The sequence below is a fragment of the Papio anubis genome, chromosome 7 (genome assembly GCF_008728515.1).
Source record: "Papio anubis isolate 15944 chromosome 7, Panubis1.0, whole genome shotgun sequence".
Classification (NCBI taxonomy): Eukaryota; Metazoa; Chordata; class Mammalia; order Primates; family Cercopithecidae; genus Papio; species Papio anubis.
In genome coordinates, this window is record NC_044982.1 from 75,020,775 (window position 1) to 75,038,769 (window position 17,995).

The 17,995-nt window shown below is 41.4% G+C and overlaps 1 protein-coding gene and 1 long non-coding RNA gene across 2 annotated transcripts in view; one reads left to right on the forward strand and one right to left on the reverse strand.

The window, feature by feature from the left end:
- The window catches only part of LOC108586843, a 27,137-nt gene extending 15,665 nt beyond the window's left edge, over nt 1-11,472 (reverse strand). The window contains exon 1 of the long non-coding RNA XR_001904708.2: nt 9,664-11,472. This is a non-coding gene — a long non-coding RNA (uncharacterized LOC108586843). The remainder of the gene's footprint in view (nt 1-9,663) is intronic.
- Nucleotides 11,472-17,014, forward strand: GPR33 (G protein-coupled receptor 33). The gene is made up of 2 exons (XM_003901687.5): nt 11,472-11,879; nt 15,792-17,014. The coding sequence occupies exon 2, from the start codon at nt 15,798-15,800 to the stop codon at nt 16,812-16,814; it is 1,017 nt and encodes a 338-aa protein (XP_003901736.1). The 5' UTR covers nt 11,472-11,879; nt 15,792-15,797; the 3' UTR covers nt 16,815-17,014.
- Nucleotides 17,015-17,995: the final 981 nt, after the last annotated feature.

The window sequence follows — 17,995 nt, forward strand, 5'->3', positions numbered from 1 at the left end:
TCTAGAGTTTTTATGGTTTTAGGTTTTACATTTAAGTCTTTAATCCATCTTGAGTTAATTTTTGTATAGGGTGTAAGGAAGGGGTCCAGTTTCATTCTGCATATGGCTAGCCAGTTTTTCCAGCACCATTTATTAAATAGGGAATCCTTTTCCCAATTCTTGTTTTTGTCAAGTTTGTCAAAGATCAGATGCTTGTAGATGCATGGTGTTATTTCTGAGGTCTCTGTTCTGTTCCATTGGTCTATATATCCCTTTTGGTACCAGTACCATGCTGTTGGGGTTACTGTAGCTTTGTAGTATAGTTTGAAGTCAGGTAGCATAATACCTTCAGCTTTGTTCTTTTTGCTTAGAATTGTCTTGGCTATGTAGGCTCTTTTTTGGTTCCATATGAAATTTAAAGTAGTTTTTTCTAATTCTGTGAAGAAAGTCAATGGTAGCTTAATGGAAATAGCATTGAATCTATAAATTACTTTGGGCAGTATGGCCATTTTCACTATATTGATTCTTCCTATCCATGAACATGGAATGTTTTTCCATTTGTGTCCTCTCTTATTTCCTTGAGCAGTGGTTTGTAGTTTTATTTGAAGAGGTCATTTACATCCTTTGTAAGTTGTATTCCTAGGTATATTATGTTCTTTGTAGCAATTGCGAATGGGAGTTCACTCATGATTTGGTTCTCTGTTTGTCTATTATTGGTGTTTAGGAATGCTTGTGGTTTTTGCAGATTGATTTTGTGTCCTAAGACTTTGCTGAAGTTGGTTTGTATCCTGAGACTTTGCTGAAGTTGCTTAAGGAGTTTTTGGTCTGAGATGATGGGGTTATCTAAATATACAATCATGTCATCTGCAGAGACAATTTGACTTACCCTCTTCCTACTTGAATACCCTTTATTTCTTTCTCTTGCCTAATTGCCTTGGCCACAACTTCCAATACTATGTTGAATAGGAGTGGTGAGAGAGGGCATCCTTGTCTTGGGCCAGTTTTCAAAGGGAATGGTTCCAGATTTTGCCCTTTCAGTATGATGTTGGCTATGGGTTTGTCATAAATAGTTCTTATTATTTTCAGAAATGTTCCATCAATACCTAGCTTATTGAGTGTTTTTGGCAAGGGGGGGTGTTGGATTTTGTCGATGGCCTTTTCTGCATCTAGTGAAATAATCATGTGGTTTTTGCCATTGGTTCTGTTTATGTAATTGATTACATTTATTGATTTGCATATGTTGAACCAGCCCTGCATCCCAGGGATGAAGCCAACTTGATTGTAGTGAATAAGTTTTTGATGTGCTGCTAGATTTGGTTTGCCAGTATTTTATTGAGGATTTTCGTATCAATGTTCATCAGGAATATTGGCCTGAAATTTTCTTTTTTTGTTATGTCTCTGCCAGGTTTTAGTATCTGGCCTCATAAAAATGAGTTAGGGAGGAGTTCCTCTTTTTCTATTGTTTGGAATAGTTTCAGAAGGAATGGTACCAGCTCCTCTTTTTACCTCTGGTAGAATTCGGCTGTAAATCTGTCTGGTCCTGGACTGTTTTTGGTTGGTAGGCTATTAATTACTGCCTCAATTTCAGAACTTGTTATTGGTCTATTCAGGGATTCGACTTCTTCCTGGTTTATTCTTGGGAAGGTGTATGTGTCCAGGAATTTATCCATTTCTTTTAGATTTTCTAGTTTATTTGCATAGAGGTGTTTACAGTATTCTCTGATGGTAGTTTTTATTTCTGTGAGATCAGTGGTGATATACCCTTTATCATTTTTTATTGTGTCTATTTGATTCTTCTCTCTTTTCTTCTTTAATAGTCTGGTTAGCAGTCTATCTATTTTGTTAATCTTTTCAAAAAACCAGCTCCTTGATTCATTGATTTTTTTGAAGGGTTTTTCGTGTCTCTGTTTCCTTCAGTTCTGCTCTGATTTTAGTTACTTCTTGTCTTTTGCTAACTTTTGAATTTGTTTGCTCTTGCTTCTCTAGTTCTCTTAATTGTGATATGAAGGTGTCAATTTTAGATCTTTCCCACTTTCTGATGTGGGCATTTAGTGCTATAAATTTTCCTCTTAACACTGCTGTAGCTGTGTCCCAGAGATTCTGGTACATTGTGTCTTTGTTCTCATTGGTTTTAAATAATTTATTTATTTCTGCCTTAATTTTGTTATTTACCCAGTAGTCATTCAGGAGCAGGTTGTTCAGTTGCCATGTAGTTGTGGGGTTTTGAGTGAGTTTCTTAATCCTGAGTTCTAATTTGATTGCACCATGGTCTGAGAGACTGTTATGATTTCCATTCATTTGCATTTGCTGAGGAGTGTTTTACTTCCAATTATGTGGTCAATTTTAGAATAAGTGCTATGTGGCACTGAGAATAATGTATATTCTGTTGATTTGGGGTGGAGAGTTCTGTAGACATCTGTTAGGTCCACTTGCTCCAGAGCTGCGTTCACGTCCTGTATATTCTTGTTAATTTTCTGCCTTGTTAATCTGTCTAATACTGACAGTGGGGTGTTAAAGTCTCCCATTATTCTTGTGTGGGAGTCCAAGTCTCTTTGTAGGTCTCTAAGAACTTGCTTTATGAATCTGGGTGCTCCTGTATTGGGTGCATATATATTTAGGATAGTTAGCTCTTCTTGTTGCATTGATCCCTTTATCATTATGTAATGCCCTTCTTTGTCTTTTTTTATCTTTTTTGGTTTAAAGTCTATTTTATCAGAGACTAGGATTGCAATGCCTGCTTTTTTTTTTCTTTCCATTTGCTTGGTAAATATTCCTCCATCCCTTTATTTTGAGCCTATGTGTGTCTTTGTACATGAGATGGCTCTCCTGAATACAGCAGACTGCTGGGTCTTGACTCTATCCAATTAGCCAGTCTGTGTCTTTTAATTGGGGCATTTTGCCCGTTTACATTTAAGGTTAATATTGTTATATGTGAATTTGATCCTTTCATCATGATGCTAGCTAGTTATTTTGCACAATAGTTGATGCAGTTTCTTCATAGTGTCATTGGTCTTTATGTTTTGGTGTTTTTGCAGTGGCTGGGACTGGTTTTTCCTTTCCATACTTAGTGCTTCCTTCAGGAGCTCTTGTAAGGCAGGCCTGGTGATGACAAAATCCCTCAGCATTTGCTTATCTGTAAAGTGTTTTATTTCTCCTTTGCTTATAAATCTTAGTTTGGCTGGATATGAAATTCTGGGTTAAAAATTCTTTTCTTTAAGAATGATGAATATTGGCTCCCACTCTCTTCTGGCTTGTAGGGTTTCTGCAGTGAGATCTGCTGTTAGTCTGATGGGCTTCCCTTTGTAGGTGACCTGACCTTTCTCTCTGGCTGCTCTTAGCATTTATTTCCTTCTTTTCAACCTTGGAGAATCTGAAGATTATGTGTCTTGGGGTTGCTTTTCTTGAGGAATATGTTAGTGGTGTTCTCTGCATTTCCTGATTCTGAATGTGGCCAGTCTTGCTAGGCTGGGGATGTTCTCCTGGATAATATCCTGAAGAGTGTTTTCCAACTTGGTTCCATTCTCCCTGTCACTTTCAGGTATACCAATCAATCATAGGTTTGGTCTTTTCACATAGTCCCATATTTCCTGGAGGCTTTGTTCATTCCTTTTTGTTCTTTTTTCTCTAATCTTGTCTTCATGCTTTATTTCATTAAGGTGATCTTCAATCTCTGATATCCTTTCTTCCACTTGATCAATTTGGCTATTGATACTTGTGTATGCTTCACGAATTTCTCGTGCTGTGTTTTTTCCATTCCATCAGTTCATTTATGTTCTTCTCTAAACTGGCTATTCTAGTTGGCAGTTCCTGTAATCTTATCAAGGCTCTTAAATTCCTTGCATTGGGTTAGAATATGCTCCTTTAGCTCAGAGGAGTTTGCTATTACCCACCTTCTGAAGCGTACTTCTGCCAATTTGTCAAACTCATTCTCCATCCCATTTTGTACCCTTGCTGGAGAGGAGTTGCTATCATTTGGAGAAGAGGCATTCTGGTTTATGGAATTTTCAGCATTTTTGTGCTGGGTTTTCCTCATATTTGTGGATTCATCTACCTTTAATCTTTGATGCTGATGGTCTCTGGATGGTGTTTTTGTGTGGGTGTCCTTTTTGTTGATGTTGATGTTATTGCTTTCGGTTTGTTAGTTTTCCTTCTAACAGTCAGGCCCCTCTTCTACAGGTCTGCTGGAGTTTGCTGGAGGTCCACTCCAGACCCTGTTTGCCTGGGTATCACCAGCAGAGGCTGTAGAACAGCAAAGATTGCTGCCTGCTCCTTCCTCTGGAAGCTTCTTCCCAGAGGGGCACCTGCCTAATGCCAGCTGGAGTGCTCCTGTATGAGATGTTTGTCAACTCCTGCTGGGAGGTATTTCCCAGTCAGGAGGCACAGGAGTCAGAGAGCCACTTGAGGAGGCAGTCTGTCCCTTAGCAGAGTTTGAGCCCTATGCTGAGAGATCCACTGCTCTCTTCAGAGCTGGCAGACAGGAACATTTAAGTCTGCTGAAGCTGCGCCCACAGCCACCCCTTCCCGCAGGTGCTCTGTCCCAGGGAGATGGGAGTTTTATTTTTAAGCCCCTGACTGGGGCTGCTGCCTTTCTTTCAGAGATGCCCTGCCCAGTGAGAAGGAATCTAGAGATGCAGTCTGGCCACAGCCACTTTGCCATGCTGCAGTGAATTCTGCACAGTCCAAACTTCTGGCAGTTTCCTGAACACTGTGAGGGGAAAACTGCCTACTCAAGCCTCAGTAATGGTGGACGTCCCTCCCTCCACCAAACTCCATCATCCCCAGTTAACTTCAGACTGCTATGCTAGCAGCAAGCATTTCACGCCAGTGTTTCTTAGCTTGCTGGGCTCTATGGGAGTGGGACCTGCTGAGGGAGACCACTTGGCTCCCTGGCTTCAGCCCCCTTTCCAGGAGAATGCACAGTTCTGTCTTGCTGGAGTTCCAGGTGCCACTGGGGTATGAAAAATAACCTCCTGCAGCTAGCTCAGTGTCTGCCCAAAGAGCTGCCTAGTTTTGTGGTTGATGATGTAGGCATACAAGGGAATCTCCTGGCCTGGGGGTTGCAAAAAGTGTGGGAGAAGCATAGTATCTGGGTCAGACAGCACAGTCCCTCATGGCTTCCCTTGGCTAGGAGAGGGAGGTCCCCAACCTCTTGCACTTCTCGAGTGAGGCAATGCCCCACCCTACTTCTGCTTGCCCTCTGTGGGCTGCACCCACTGCCTAATCAGTCCTAATGAGATAAACTGGGTACCTCAGTTGGAAATGCAGAAATCACCTGCCTTCTATGTTGATCTTGCTAGGAGCTGCAGACGGGAGCTGTTCCTATTTGGCCATCTTGATTTGTCCTCTCAAATAATTTTTTTTTTTTTTTTTTGTGACAGAGTCTTGCTCTGTCACCCAGGCTGGAGTGCAGTGGCACAATCTCAGCTCACTGCAAGTTCTGCCTCCTGGGTTCACGCCATTCTCCTGCCTCAGTCTCCTGAGTAGCTGGGACTACAGGTACCCACCATGCCCGGCTAATTTTTTTTTTGTATTCTTAGTAGAGATGGGGTTTCACTCTGTTAGCCAGGATGTCTCAATCTCCTGACCTCGTGATCTGCCCACCTCAGCCTCCCAAAGTGCTGGGATTATAGGCTTGAGCCACCGTGGCCAGCCCAAATAATTTTTTAATTTCCATTTTGATTTCGTTTTTGACCCAATACTCATTGAGGAACCAGTTATTTAATTTCCATTTATTTGCATGGTTTTGAAGGTTCTTTCTGGAGTTGATTTTCAGTTATATTCCACTGTGGTCTGAGAGAGTGCTTGATATAATTTCAATTTTCTTAAATTTATTGAGGCTTGTTTTGTGGCCTATCATATGGCCTATATTGGATAAAGTTCCATGGGCTGTTGAATGGAATGTGTATTCTGTGGTTGTTGATACATAGCTGTTAAGTCCATTTGTTCCAAGGTATAGTTTAAATACGTTGTTTCCTTGTCAACTTTCTGTCTTGATGACCTGTCTAGTGCTGTTAGTGGAGTATTGAAGTCCCCCACTATTATTGTATTGCTGCCTATCTCATTTCCTAGGTCTATTAGTAATTGTTTTATAAATTTGGGAGCTCCATTGTTAGGTGCATATATGTTTAGGATTGTGGTATTTTCCTGTTGGACAAGGCCTTTTACCATTATATAATGTCCTTCTTTGTCTCTTTTAACTGGTGTTGCTTTGAAGTTTGTTTTTTCTGATATAAGAATAGCTAGCCCTGCTTGCTTTTGGTGTCCATTTGCTTGAAATGCCTTTTTCCACCCCTTTACTTAAGTTTATGTGAGTCCTTATGTGTTAGGTGAGTATCCTGAAAGCAGTAGATAGTTGGTTGGTGAGTTCTTTCTTATCCATTCTGTACTTCTGTATCTTTTAAGTGGAGCATTTAGGCCATTTGCATTCAATGTTCTATTTTTGTGCTGGTTGGTCTCCTGCTGGAAGGTGGTTCTTTCCAGAGAGCATCAGCTGTGGTAATATTAAGAGGAACCAGCAGTGAGTGGGGTCCTAGAACTCCCAAGAGAATATGCCCTTCATCTTCAGCTATGAGGGAGGGTAGGAAAAGCCCATCAGGTGGGGGCAGGACTAGGCGTGTCTGAGCTCAGACTCTCCTTGTGCGGGTCTTGCTGCAGCTGCTGTGGAGATGGGGGCAAGGTTCCCAGGTCAATGGAGTTGTGTACCCAGAAGGATTATGGCTGCCTCTGCTGAGTCATGCAGGTTGTCAGGGAAGTGGGAGTCACAGGCCTCACCCAAGTCCCATACAATCCAAAGGGCCATTCTCATTCCCAGTGTGCCATCCCTAACAGCCACGAGTCTGTTTCCAGGTAGTGAGCAAGCAGGGCTTGAGAACTTGCCCCAGGCTACCCGCCTCCCAGCTGCAAAAGAAAAGAGTTTGGTTCCTCCCCAACCTGTGGAGTCTGGATGCTGGATTCATACCCTCGGCAGAGTTCTGGCCAGGAGGCTTCTTGCCCTGTTCAAATTGTTACAAAGTTTAGCTGGACACATTCTTCTCTCTGTGGCATCCCTCCACCCCACTCCCCTACACCTCTGGCTGCCCTCCCAAAAGGATTCCTGTGGAGCCAGCAGGAAAGGCCTGCTTGGGGACCCAGTGAGTTCCCAGGACCTATCCTGCTCCTCTACTGCATAATTTGCTTGGCTCTGTAAATTGTCTCAGCTCCTGAAAGTGTGAAACTTCCCGCAAACTAGACGTTCATTTTCCCCAGTGGGGGTGTGTGTTCTGGAGAGGAAGGTCTCCCTTTCCCACTTCCGCAATTTGGGCACTCACAGTATTTGGGGTGTCTCCTGGGTCCTGCAGAAGCAGTCTGCTTCTTTCAGAGGGTCTGTGGGTTCTCTTGGGATTCCTGCTTTGTTCTTGCAGTCATTCTGGAGCTAAAATTCATGATGTGAGCCTCCACACACTGCTCTGTCCATCCGAGTTAGAGCTGCAATCTAGTCCTGCCTCCCATCTGCCATGATGATCTCACATTTCTATGTTTTAATATTCTGCATAGCACTGTAGTGCTAGCTGATGTTTCTCTTCTTTATGTGTTTATTTACTGTTTTTGTTTTTTGTTTTGTTTTGTTTTGTTTTTGAGATGGAATTTTGCTCTTGTTGCCCAGGCTGGAGTGCAAATGTGTGCTCTTGGCTCACTGCAACCTCTGCCTCCCGAATTCAAACGATTCTCCTGCCTCAGCCTCCTGAGTAGCTGGGATTACAGGCACCCGCCATCACATCCAGTTAATTTTTTTTTTGTAATTTCAGTAGAGACAGGGTTTCACTATGTTGGTCAGGCTGATCTCAAACTCCTGACCTCAGGTGATCCACCCTCCTCAGCCTCCCAAAGTGCTGGGATTACAGGCATGAGCCACCACATCTGTCTCTGTTTACTGGTTTAATGCTCACTTCTCCCCGCTAGCATGTAAGCTCCGTAAGAACACAGCTCTTATCGCTGTCTCTCCCCAGTGGCAAGAATAGTGCTTCAAATACAATAAATACTTGGTAAAGATTGCATGAATGAAATCTCAGGAACACCTTGTATGTTTTTAAAGATTTCCAGGTGAGTGTGACTTCAGCCAGGCTAGAAAGCACTGGAGTGATACCTGCATTGTCACTCTCGCTATGCTGGAATATGGAGGGTAGTGAGAAGTGACCTTGAAAAATACAGAATCAGGCCAGACAAATGAAGCATTGCTCTCTTCAGCTTTGCCTTTAAGCATACTGTTTCCAAGACCCAGAATATGCCCTCCCCAACATCCCTAAGCTATTGAGTTCAGGTATCATCTTTAATAACTACAAACATTCAGGGCAATTATTTTGAATTACTTACTTTATTTTCCCCAGTCTCAAATACTGTCTTACATACAATAGATACTCAATGAATGTTTCTTGAATTGCATTGCTCAGAGATTTGCTCCAGCCCACTGGACTTGCTGGTGTCCTCTACTACAACTTACATAATACTAATGTTAGCTGAGGAGAGCAAAGATCTCCTGGTGGTCAGCAAGCAGACCATCTGGAGGCAAAACTCCTTATCTGAGAAATTCAGAAGTAATTAGATGTCCTTCCTATCTAAAGCTGGCATCTGGTACCAGGCTTCTTTCCCAAAAACTTTTAAGTAACTAGAATTTCTATAGATCTTCAAACTGTATGTATGTCAAAACTCACTGTACAATTCTTACTGACGTCACGGCACCAAAATGTCTACAAATGTAATCATTTATCATGACCTGTGTGACTAATATGGTCCAAATTACCCTTAAGCTCCTGCTTGAAGGTCCATAATTACCCCTAAGGAAAATCCACTGCAGCACCCCCAGTCCTCTCTTGCTGAAGCGCCCGCCCATTGCACTCTGCTACAGTGTTCTTTCCATCTAATACAACTTTCCTTTTCAAACCTATACTTTTGTTGGTAAATTCTTTTTACCACCCTCAAGCCAATCACTCTCTGTGGCAAGGCTCTGACACCACACCTGGCATTAGCTATCATATATTTAATACATACCATGTGCCAGGTACTGTGCTAAACCCTTACCTATAAGGGTTTGGGCCACAATCCCAAGTGTTGAAATCCCAAAAGATCAAAATTCTGAAAAAAAATTCTAAAAAAAATTTTTTTAAATTCTTTAAAGGTATTTACATTTTTAAAAGATTTATTTGAGAAACATATTGGCCAGGTGAAGTGGCTCATGCCTGTAATCCCAGCACTTTGGGAGGCCAAGGCAGGAGGATCACTTGAGCCCAGGAGTTCAATATCAGCCTGGGCAAGATAGTGAAACCTCGTCTCTACAAAAAATTAAAAAATAGCCCAGCACAGTGGCATATGTCTGTAGTCCCAGTGACTTGGGGAGGCTGAAGTGGGAGGATCACTTAAGCTTGGGAGGTCAAGACTGCAGTCAATCATGATCACTCCACCACACTCTAGCCTGGATGATAGAGAGAGACATTGTCTCTTAAAAACAACAACAACAAAACAAACAAACAAAAACAACAGAACACTTTATGGGCCACTTTACACAAAATAGGCAATAGTAACATACATATTTTTGCAAGCATAAACACTCAGGTATACTAAAGACAGTCACACAGGCACAACATCTATAAGCAGACAAATCATATTCATAAAGAAATAGCTTATACAACTGCAGTCATCTGAAATACTTACAGAATGGGAGTTAGATGAAATTAACTCCTTGGTCTCTTCCAACTCTAAAAATTATATGCATCTATGAGTTACTAGCCTTTCACACATTTGATTCAGCAGTACCATCTGCTTCTGCATTTCTATATCTTTCAAATGGTGGTTATATCAAAACAACATAAAACTGTTTCCATTTCCGTAAGTTCTTTTTTGAAATCACCTGACTTGATTCGAAACATGAAAAGTAAACTGAAAGAAGCCACATTACTAAAGCCACAGAAGAGAATTACTTCCTCAAATACACTCTGTGTATTTCCTAACATTGTTAATATCATTGGTTTAATCACCTATGGGAGGAAAATACTCACTATTAAGAGTATTTCTGAAGAGAGTTATACAATAATCAAATTTTAGGCTATCTAATGGTGGTACTAGCCCTAGGACATATTTGAGGAGAAAAGTTAAGCACTAATCCCTAATATATTTGTTATTTATGAATTTTAGAAATTACAGAAATGAGAAACAGAGTGAGGGGAGAAGAGGAAAAACCTGGTCCAAATTCCTTTTTTTAATTGAGAAGATAGCATAAGAAGGAGCCCTTAGCTTTTCTTGGTGGAAACCTTTTGTAATTCATTTAACCTCTCTGAGTCTCAGCTTGCTAAACTTCAGAATTAGTGGGTTTGAACCAAATAATGTCTCAGATTGCTTCCAAATCTGTGAATTAACCCCAAGGGTATGAAAGCCTGTCACAATTCCTTTTAAACTCCCTTTTAAAACATAGTAGCAGGTTTGAAAACTTATTCTTAACCTGCAAAGATTAGTTCTTAGGTTGAAGGTCACAGCCACAAATGAATTAAGAACTGAAATTTAAGCCTATTTTTAATAAGGCTACAATCTAGCAGTGAAAGCTATAAAATTCTCAGTCTAACAAAGACTGGGTAATGGTTTTGATTCCTAAACTCTTGACAACCAACGCTGCACAGCGGTTTTGATGTATTTTCTCCATTGGTAATGAAGAGATGAAGAGGAAAGCAAGCAAGAAAAAAATCAGGACACTGAGGTCAGCACAGAGGGGGATCCAAAAAAATTTCAGAGATGGATTAGAGAGAGGAGCATAGAAAATGTAGAACTCAGTCAGCAATGGCTCATAAATCCATTACCTGTGTTGGAAGATTCCTTATAATGAGATCATCTTCTAGGATGTAGTAACCAATTCTGGTTTTTTCCAACCATTCTACAACCATCATACAGATGCAGATTGTTCTGCCTGTCAGTCTTCACCATCCCAAACTGAACAATACAAATCTCTGGCCTGTCCTCATAAATTCCATTTTAATGTGAAACTCAGTGTTTAAGTTTTTCCTTCTAACTATATTCTCTTCAGCAAGATTAGGTAGCTCATTTCCAGAGTTTATTTTGGTCCCTGCTTGATATTTACCACCTCCTTATGTACCCAACACCATCCATCCATATCCTAACAAACACCCTAGAGTTGAGGCAGAGTGAGTGCCTGGGGGGATGTCCCAATACAAGAAGGGAATTAACACCTGAAACAAGCTTATTAGCCTTTTAAATGAAATGACTCAGCCTATGAAATTCTCTCTCTCTCTCTCGCTCTCTGTCTCTCTGTCTCTCTGTCTCTCTGTCTCTCTTTCTGTCTCTTTTGAGAGGCATGGTCTCACTCTGTTGCCCAGGCTGGAGTATGGTGGCTATTCACCACCATGATCATAGAACACTGCAGCCTCGAACTCCTGGGCTCAAGTGATCCTCCTGCCTCAGCCTTTCCTCCCAAGTAGCTAGTGCTACAGGTGTGCACCACCAGGCCCGGCTATTTTTTTTTTATTTTGGTCTCTAACTCCTGGCTTCAAGTTATCCTCCTGCCTCGGCCTCCCAAAGCACTGGGACTACAGGTGTGAGCCACTGCACTTGGTCACTTACAGATATTTTTTAATGTCCCTCAAAATGGAGAAATGATTTGAAGAAGTACTCATTTCTCTAACTATATCTCTATAGCAGTAAATTCCACAGAAAAAAGGAACCAAAAAGAGGAAAAGACCTCACTGAGTATTTAAATAATAGTAAATTCAAGCTTGGGGAGTAGCATCAGCCAGAAGAAAGACGTATGAAATGAAGGCAAAGTGGCATTGATTTTGTTCACTCTGTTCCTAGTGAGAAGATTGATGGTGTAGAGTCACTTTGGCCTGCTCAAGACCAATCTGGCATAAAGATACAGCTCCGAGGTAAGATTCTCTGGACTAGCAGGTTTCTCCTAGAGCTATCATCTGAATTGACCCTCTAGGCTTATTGCACATCAGTTTCCCGAGGCTCCTGTGGCCTTCCCCTGCGCCTGCAGCTCAGTGTTCCCAAGTGGAGGTGGGGTCTTCCTGAAAGCCACTTGTGGCTGGGTGCGGTGGCTCACGCCTGTAATCCCAGCACTTTAGGAGGCCAAGGTGGGCAGATTACAAGGTCAGGAGTTTGAGACAAGCCTGGCCAATATGGTGAAACCCCGTCTCTACTAAAAATACAAAAATTAGTCAGGCATGGTAGCAGGTGCCTGTAGTCCCAGCTACTGAGGAGGCTGAGGCAGGAGAGTCGCTTGAACCCAGGAGGCAGAGGTTGCAGTGAGCCAGGATTGTGCCACTGCACTTCAGCCTGAGAGACAGAGTGAGACTCGGTCTGAAAAAAAAAAAAAAAAGAAACTGAGGGGCTTAGCAGGAGAAAAAGGCTCAACAAGTTAAGTCTAAACGTGCAGAGCTGGTAAGTGGTAGAGGTAGGATACAAACCCAGGTCTGTGGGATGCCAGAGTCTGAGATCTGCCCCCATTTATTTATTCTTAAGTACTTTAAAATCATTTTAAAGGTGTTTAAGGATGAAGAAATCTCCTGGTTATGTGCAATAAGTCAGAATTCCTAGGAAACTTTATATGATATTCAGAATCACTACCAACATGAATCAGAAAAGTTGTACTATGATTTTGCCCATGTTCTACATTACTTTCAGATGTCCTTCTAGAGCTCAGATGCACAATTAAAAGAAAAATCTTTCCTATAATTCAGGTATCTAGTTTCTCATATGCCCACACATAAAGAGACTACACACACACAACACAGACACACATACACACATTCCACAGAAAATCATACAAAGACAACAGACACATACATACACAGAGACCACACAAATACACTGAGATGCACATACACTGATCACAGGCACACCTCTACACACAAACTCCATGGAAAAAAACACTACAGAGACTTTGATTCCCCAGAACCACCACCAGCACAAGACAGCTGAGGGTTGATGGGGAAAAGGGACACTATACCATATCAAAGCATAGCAAATAGATTGTAATTATTAGACGTTCCTATTTTTAAATCCCCTGTGTCATTTCTGCTTCTCAGAATACTTCATTGACCCTTTCTCCTCTTTAGGACTCCTAAACTCCTGTTGAGTTTTTTTCTGTGCTGCGTGTCTTAAAGTCATCCTTGCCTTCTACCCTCTTCTTAAGGTCCCAGGGCCTTCACAAAGCTTCTCTCTCAAGTTCTCATTCTTTGATTTGCCGTTGCCTGTCCATTTCGTACCCTTCAGACTCTACTTTTTATTTCCAAAGAAGACTACTAAGGTATTTTCCTGAAAAATCATTTTTCTACTTTAGAGAAAAATTTTGCAATTCCCTTAGAAGGCAGAATTAACTTAGGAAGTTGTGATTTTACAAAGCAATTATGGCTGGGCACAGCAGCTCATGCCTTTAATCCTAGCACTTTGGGAGGCTGAGGTGGGAGGATCACTTTAGGCCAGGAGTTCGACACCAACCTGGGCATCACAGCAAGACCCTTTTCTCTACAAAGAATTTTAAAATTAGCCAAATGTGGTGCTGCACACCTGTGATCCCAGCTATCTGGAGTCTGAGGCAGGAAGATTGATGAAGCCCAGGAGTTCCAGGCTGCAGTGAGCTAGGATTGTGCCACTGCACTCCAGCCTGTCTCTAAAAAATAAATAAAAATAAAATAAATAGCAATTATCTTACTTATCTATATATATTCTTAGAATGTTTTTGTTTAGTGGGGAAAAAAGCATCATTAGTAATTTCCATTGCTTTATCCAATTTATCTAAAACCAATTTGCTGATATGACTCTGTTATAATAGCTATTTTCCAAAATATTCTCAGGTTTATATTTTTGATACCATGGGATCCATTATCCAAGGAATTGTATATTTTAGATAATCAAACACTGATTCATGGAGCATTGTTAAAAACACTACATATGAATTACCAAGTTTCAAAGAAGTAATATAAAACAGTAGTAGAGTTTCCCACCTGGTACAATGGAGGCATGGTGGAAAATACTGATGGATAAGACATGTAACCCAACGAAGCCTCACTTTCCCCTCTGTTTAAAGATTTGCTTCACAGGCTTTACGAGGAAAAACAGAAATGATTTTATTTATTTTTTTATTTTTATTTTTATTTTTTTTTGAGATGGAGTCTCACTCTATCACCCAGGCTGGAATGCAGTAGCATGATCTCGGCTCACTGCACCCTCCGCCTCCCGGGTTCAAGTGATCGTCCTGCCTCAGCCTCCCGAGTAGCTGGGACTACAAGCGCACACCACCACGCCCAACTAATTTTTGTATTTTTAGTAGAGATGGGGTTTCACCATGTTGGCCAGGATGGTCTCAATCTGCTGACCTCGTGATCTGCCTGCCTTGGCCTCTCAAAGTGCTGGGATGAGAGGCGTGAGCCACCGTGCCCAGCCAGAAGTGATTTTTATAGAAAGCTCCTGGCATACCACAAATATTGGATAAACATGAGTTTGGTGACTTTTCTCCTTTTTGTTCCCTCCTCAAGAATGAACTATTAATATTACTACATCTAGCCAGGCACGGTGGCTCACACCTGTAATCCCAGCATTTTAGGAGGCCGAAGTGGATGGATTACCTAAAGTCAGGAGTTTGAGACCAGCCTGGCCAATGTGGTGGAACACTGTCTCTACCAAAAATACAAAACTTCGCTGGGCATGGTGGCGAGTGTCTGTAATCCCAGCAACTCAGGAGGCTGAGGCAGAAGAATAGATTGAACCCAGGAGGCAGAGGTTGCAGTAAGCCAAGATCACGCTACTGTACTCCAGCCTGGGTGACAGAGCAAGACTCTGTCTCAAAAAAACAAAAAAAAAATTACTACATCTTACAATACACTTCCCTCTTTTGTTGATGTTTCTGAAGATACTTCACAATCTTGTGGTGGCTTTCAACTCCCATATGAATATTCGTTCTCACCATTATGTGCTGAGTATTAGAATACTAGATAATAGTATTTACTATATATAATTAGCTCATGAGAGAAATCTAATTATAAAACCCATGAGTACTAATTTGCCACATTGCTATTATTTTTGTTATTCAAGTTCATTTCATTAGCAACTTTTGCCCTCACCAAGTCAAATAAGACTTATTCTACATTGTCTTATTCAAGAAGTTTTGCCCATCAAAAAGGGTCAGACTTCTGCTTAATGTCCAAGTAGAAGATTTTTGACCATGTGCAGTGCCTCACACCTGTCATCTCAACACTTTGGGAGGCCAAGTAGGAGAATCGCTTGAGTCCAGAAGTTCAAGACCAGGCTGGGCAACATAGTGAGACCCCTGTCTCTACAAAAAAAAAAAAAAAAAAATTAGCCAGCCTGCTATTGTGCACCTGTAGTCCCAACTCCTCAGGAGGCTGAGGCAGGAGGATTCCTTGAGCCCAGGAGGTCGAGGCTGAGTGAGCTGTGATCACTCCACTGCACTCCAGCCTGGGTGACAGAGTGAGATCCTATCTCAGAAAAAAAAAAAAAATAGATTTTTAACTACCTAATTATTTAACAATTGTCAAAATATCCCAATATTTACTTCTTTTTCACATTTATTTCATTTCATCTGTATATTTCTACTTTTGATGCTCAGATTCATCTGATGTTAATTCTTCATTAAAACATAAAAGTATAGACCTTGGAAAAATATTTGATTTGCAGAAATATTTTGCTTACCGCTGTTAAAATATTATCATTTGGACTAGACCTATCACTATGTAAAAAATTACTCTTTAAATTTTTACATTTAACCTTTTCTTTTGTTTTTTTTCTTGTTATTTGCACTGTTTCTCACTCCACAGGTCATTATGGATCTGATCAATTCTACTGATTACCTGATCAATGCCTCTACTTTAGTAAGAAACAGCACTCAGTTTCTAGCTCCTGCATCAAAAATGATTATTGCCCTTTCTTTGTACATTTCATCTATAATTGGTACCATCACCAATGGCCTCTATCTATGGGCGCTAAGATTCAAGATGAAACAGACTGTCAATACTCTCTTATATTTTCATCTCATTTTCTCATATTTTATTTCAACATTGATTCTGCCATTTATGGCCACCTCCCAACTTCAGGACAATCACTGGAACTTTGGAACTGCCTTGTGCAAGGTCTTCAATGGCACTTTGTCTCTGGGGATGTTCACCTCTGTTTTCTTCCTTTCGGCCATCAGTCTTGATCGTTACCTTCTCACTCTTCACCCAGTGTGGTCCCAGCAGCACCGAACCCCACGCTGGGCTTCCGGCATTGTCCTAGGAGTCTGGATCTCAGCCGCTGCCCTCAGCATCCCGTATTTGATTTTCAGAGAGACACATCATGACCGTGAAGGAAAGGTGACTTGTCGAAATAACTATGCTGTGTCTAGTAACTGGGAAAGCAAGGAGATGCAAGCATTAAGGCAGTGGATTCATGTAGCCTGTTTCATCAGCCGCTTCTTCCTGGGCTTTCTTCTGCCTTTCTTCATCATCATCTTTTGTTATGAAAGAGTAGCCAGCAAGGTGAAAGAGAGGGGCCTGTTTAAATCCAGCAAGCCCTTCAAAGTTATGATGACTGCCATTGTCTCTTTCTTTGTGTGTTGGATGCCCTATCATATACACCAGGGTTTACTTCTCACTAAGAACCAGTCACTACTTTTAGAGTTGACTCTGATACTTACAGTGCTAACCACTTCTTTCAATACTATCTTTTCTCCCACACTCTACTTATTTACTGGGGAGAACTTCAAAAACGTCTTCAAGAAGTCCATTCTTGCTCTGTTTGAGTCAACATTTAGTGAGGATTCTTCTGCAGAAAGGACGCAAAACCTAAACTCAGAAGCCTAAATTTAATTTCCAGATGCTTAAGCAAACACACACTTGCTCAATTATACCAACAGAGATATGACTTCTGCTTTTGTATGCTATAGTCCCTATAGTAGAGAGATAACTAGGCCGCACTATTGTTAGATCTCTGAGCAATAAAAGGGCTGCAAGAAAACAAGAAATTTGCAAGATCATGTTTCAAATGTGATTTTTTTTTTTTTTTTTTTGAGGCAGAGTCTCACTCTGTTGTCCAGGCTGGAGTTCAGTGGTGCAATCTAGGTTCACTGCAAACTCCACCTCTCAGGTTCAAGTGATTCTTGTGCCTCAGCCTCCCAAGTAGCTGGGACTACAGATGTACACCACCATGCCCAGCTAATTTTTTTTTTTTTTTTTTTGAGATGGAGTCTCACTCTGTTGCCCAGGCTAGAGTACAGTGGCGCAATCTCGGCTCACTGCAAGCTCCACCTCCTGGATTCATGCCATTCTCCTGCCTCATCCTCCTAAGTACCTGGGACTACAGGCGCCTGCCACCACACCTGGCTAATTTTTTGTATTTTAAGTAGAGACAGGGTTTCACCGTGTTAGCCAGGATGGTCTTGATCTCCTGACTTCGTGACCGCCTGCCTCTGCCTCCCAAAGTGCTGGGGATTACAGGTGTGAGCCAGCGCGCCCAGCCATGCTCAGCTAATTTTTTGTATTTTTAGTAGAGACAGGGTTTCACCATATTGGCCAGTCTGGTCCCAAACTCCTGGTTCCAAATGATGCACTCGCCTCGACCTCCCAAATTGTTGGGATTATAGGCATGAGCCACTGTGCCGGGCCTGTGATTATTTTGACTCACTTTTTATTGTGGAAAAATATGTGTAACATAAGATTTATCATTTTCACCATTTTTAGTGAACATTTCAGTGGCATTGATTATATTCACAACATTGTACAACCATCACCACCATCAATTTCCAAAATTTTTCATCATTCCAAGGACAAATTCTGTGCCCATTAAGTAGTAACTCCCTATTCCTCCTCCCCCTAGTCCCTAGTAATCTCCACACTATTTTCTGCCTCTGTGAGTTTGCCTATTCTAGATATTTCACATATGTGAAATTATACAGTATTTACCCTTTTGTGTCTGACTTACTTCACTCAGCAAAATGTTTTCAAGGTTCATCTGTGTTGTTACAGGTATCAGAACTTCATTCCCT

Excerpts from the sequence above, each read along its gene's own strand:
- GPR33 (XM_003901687.5), top strand. The coding sequence starts at position 15,798 with ATGGATCTGATCAATTCTACTGATTACCTGATCAATGCCTCTACTTTA.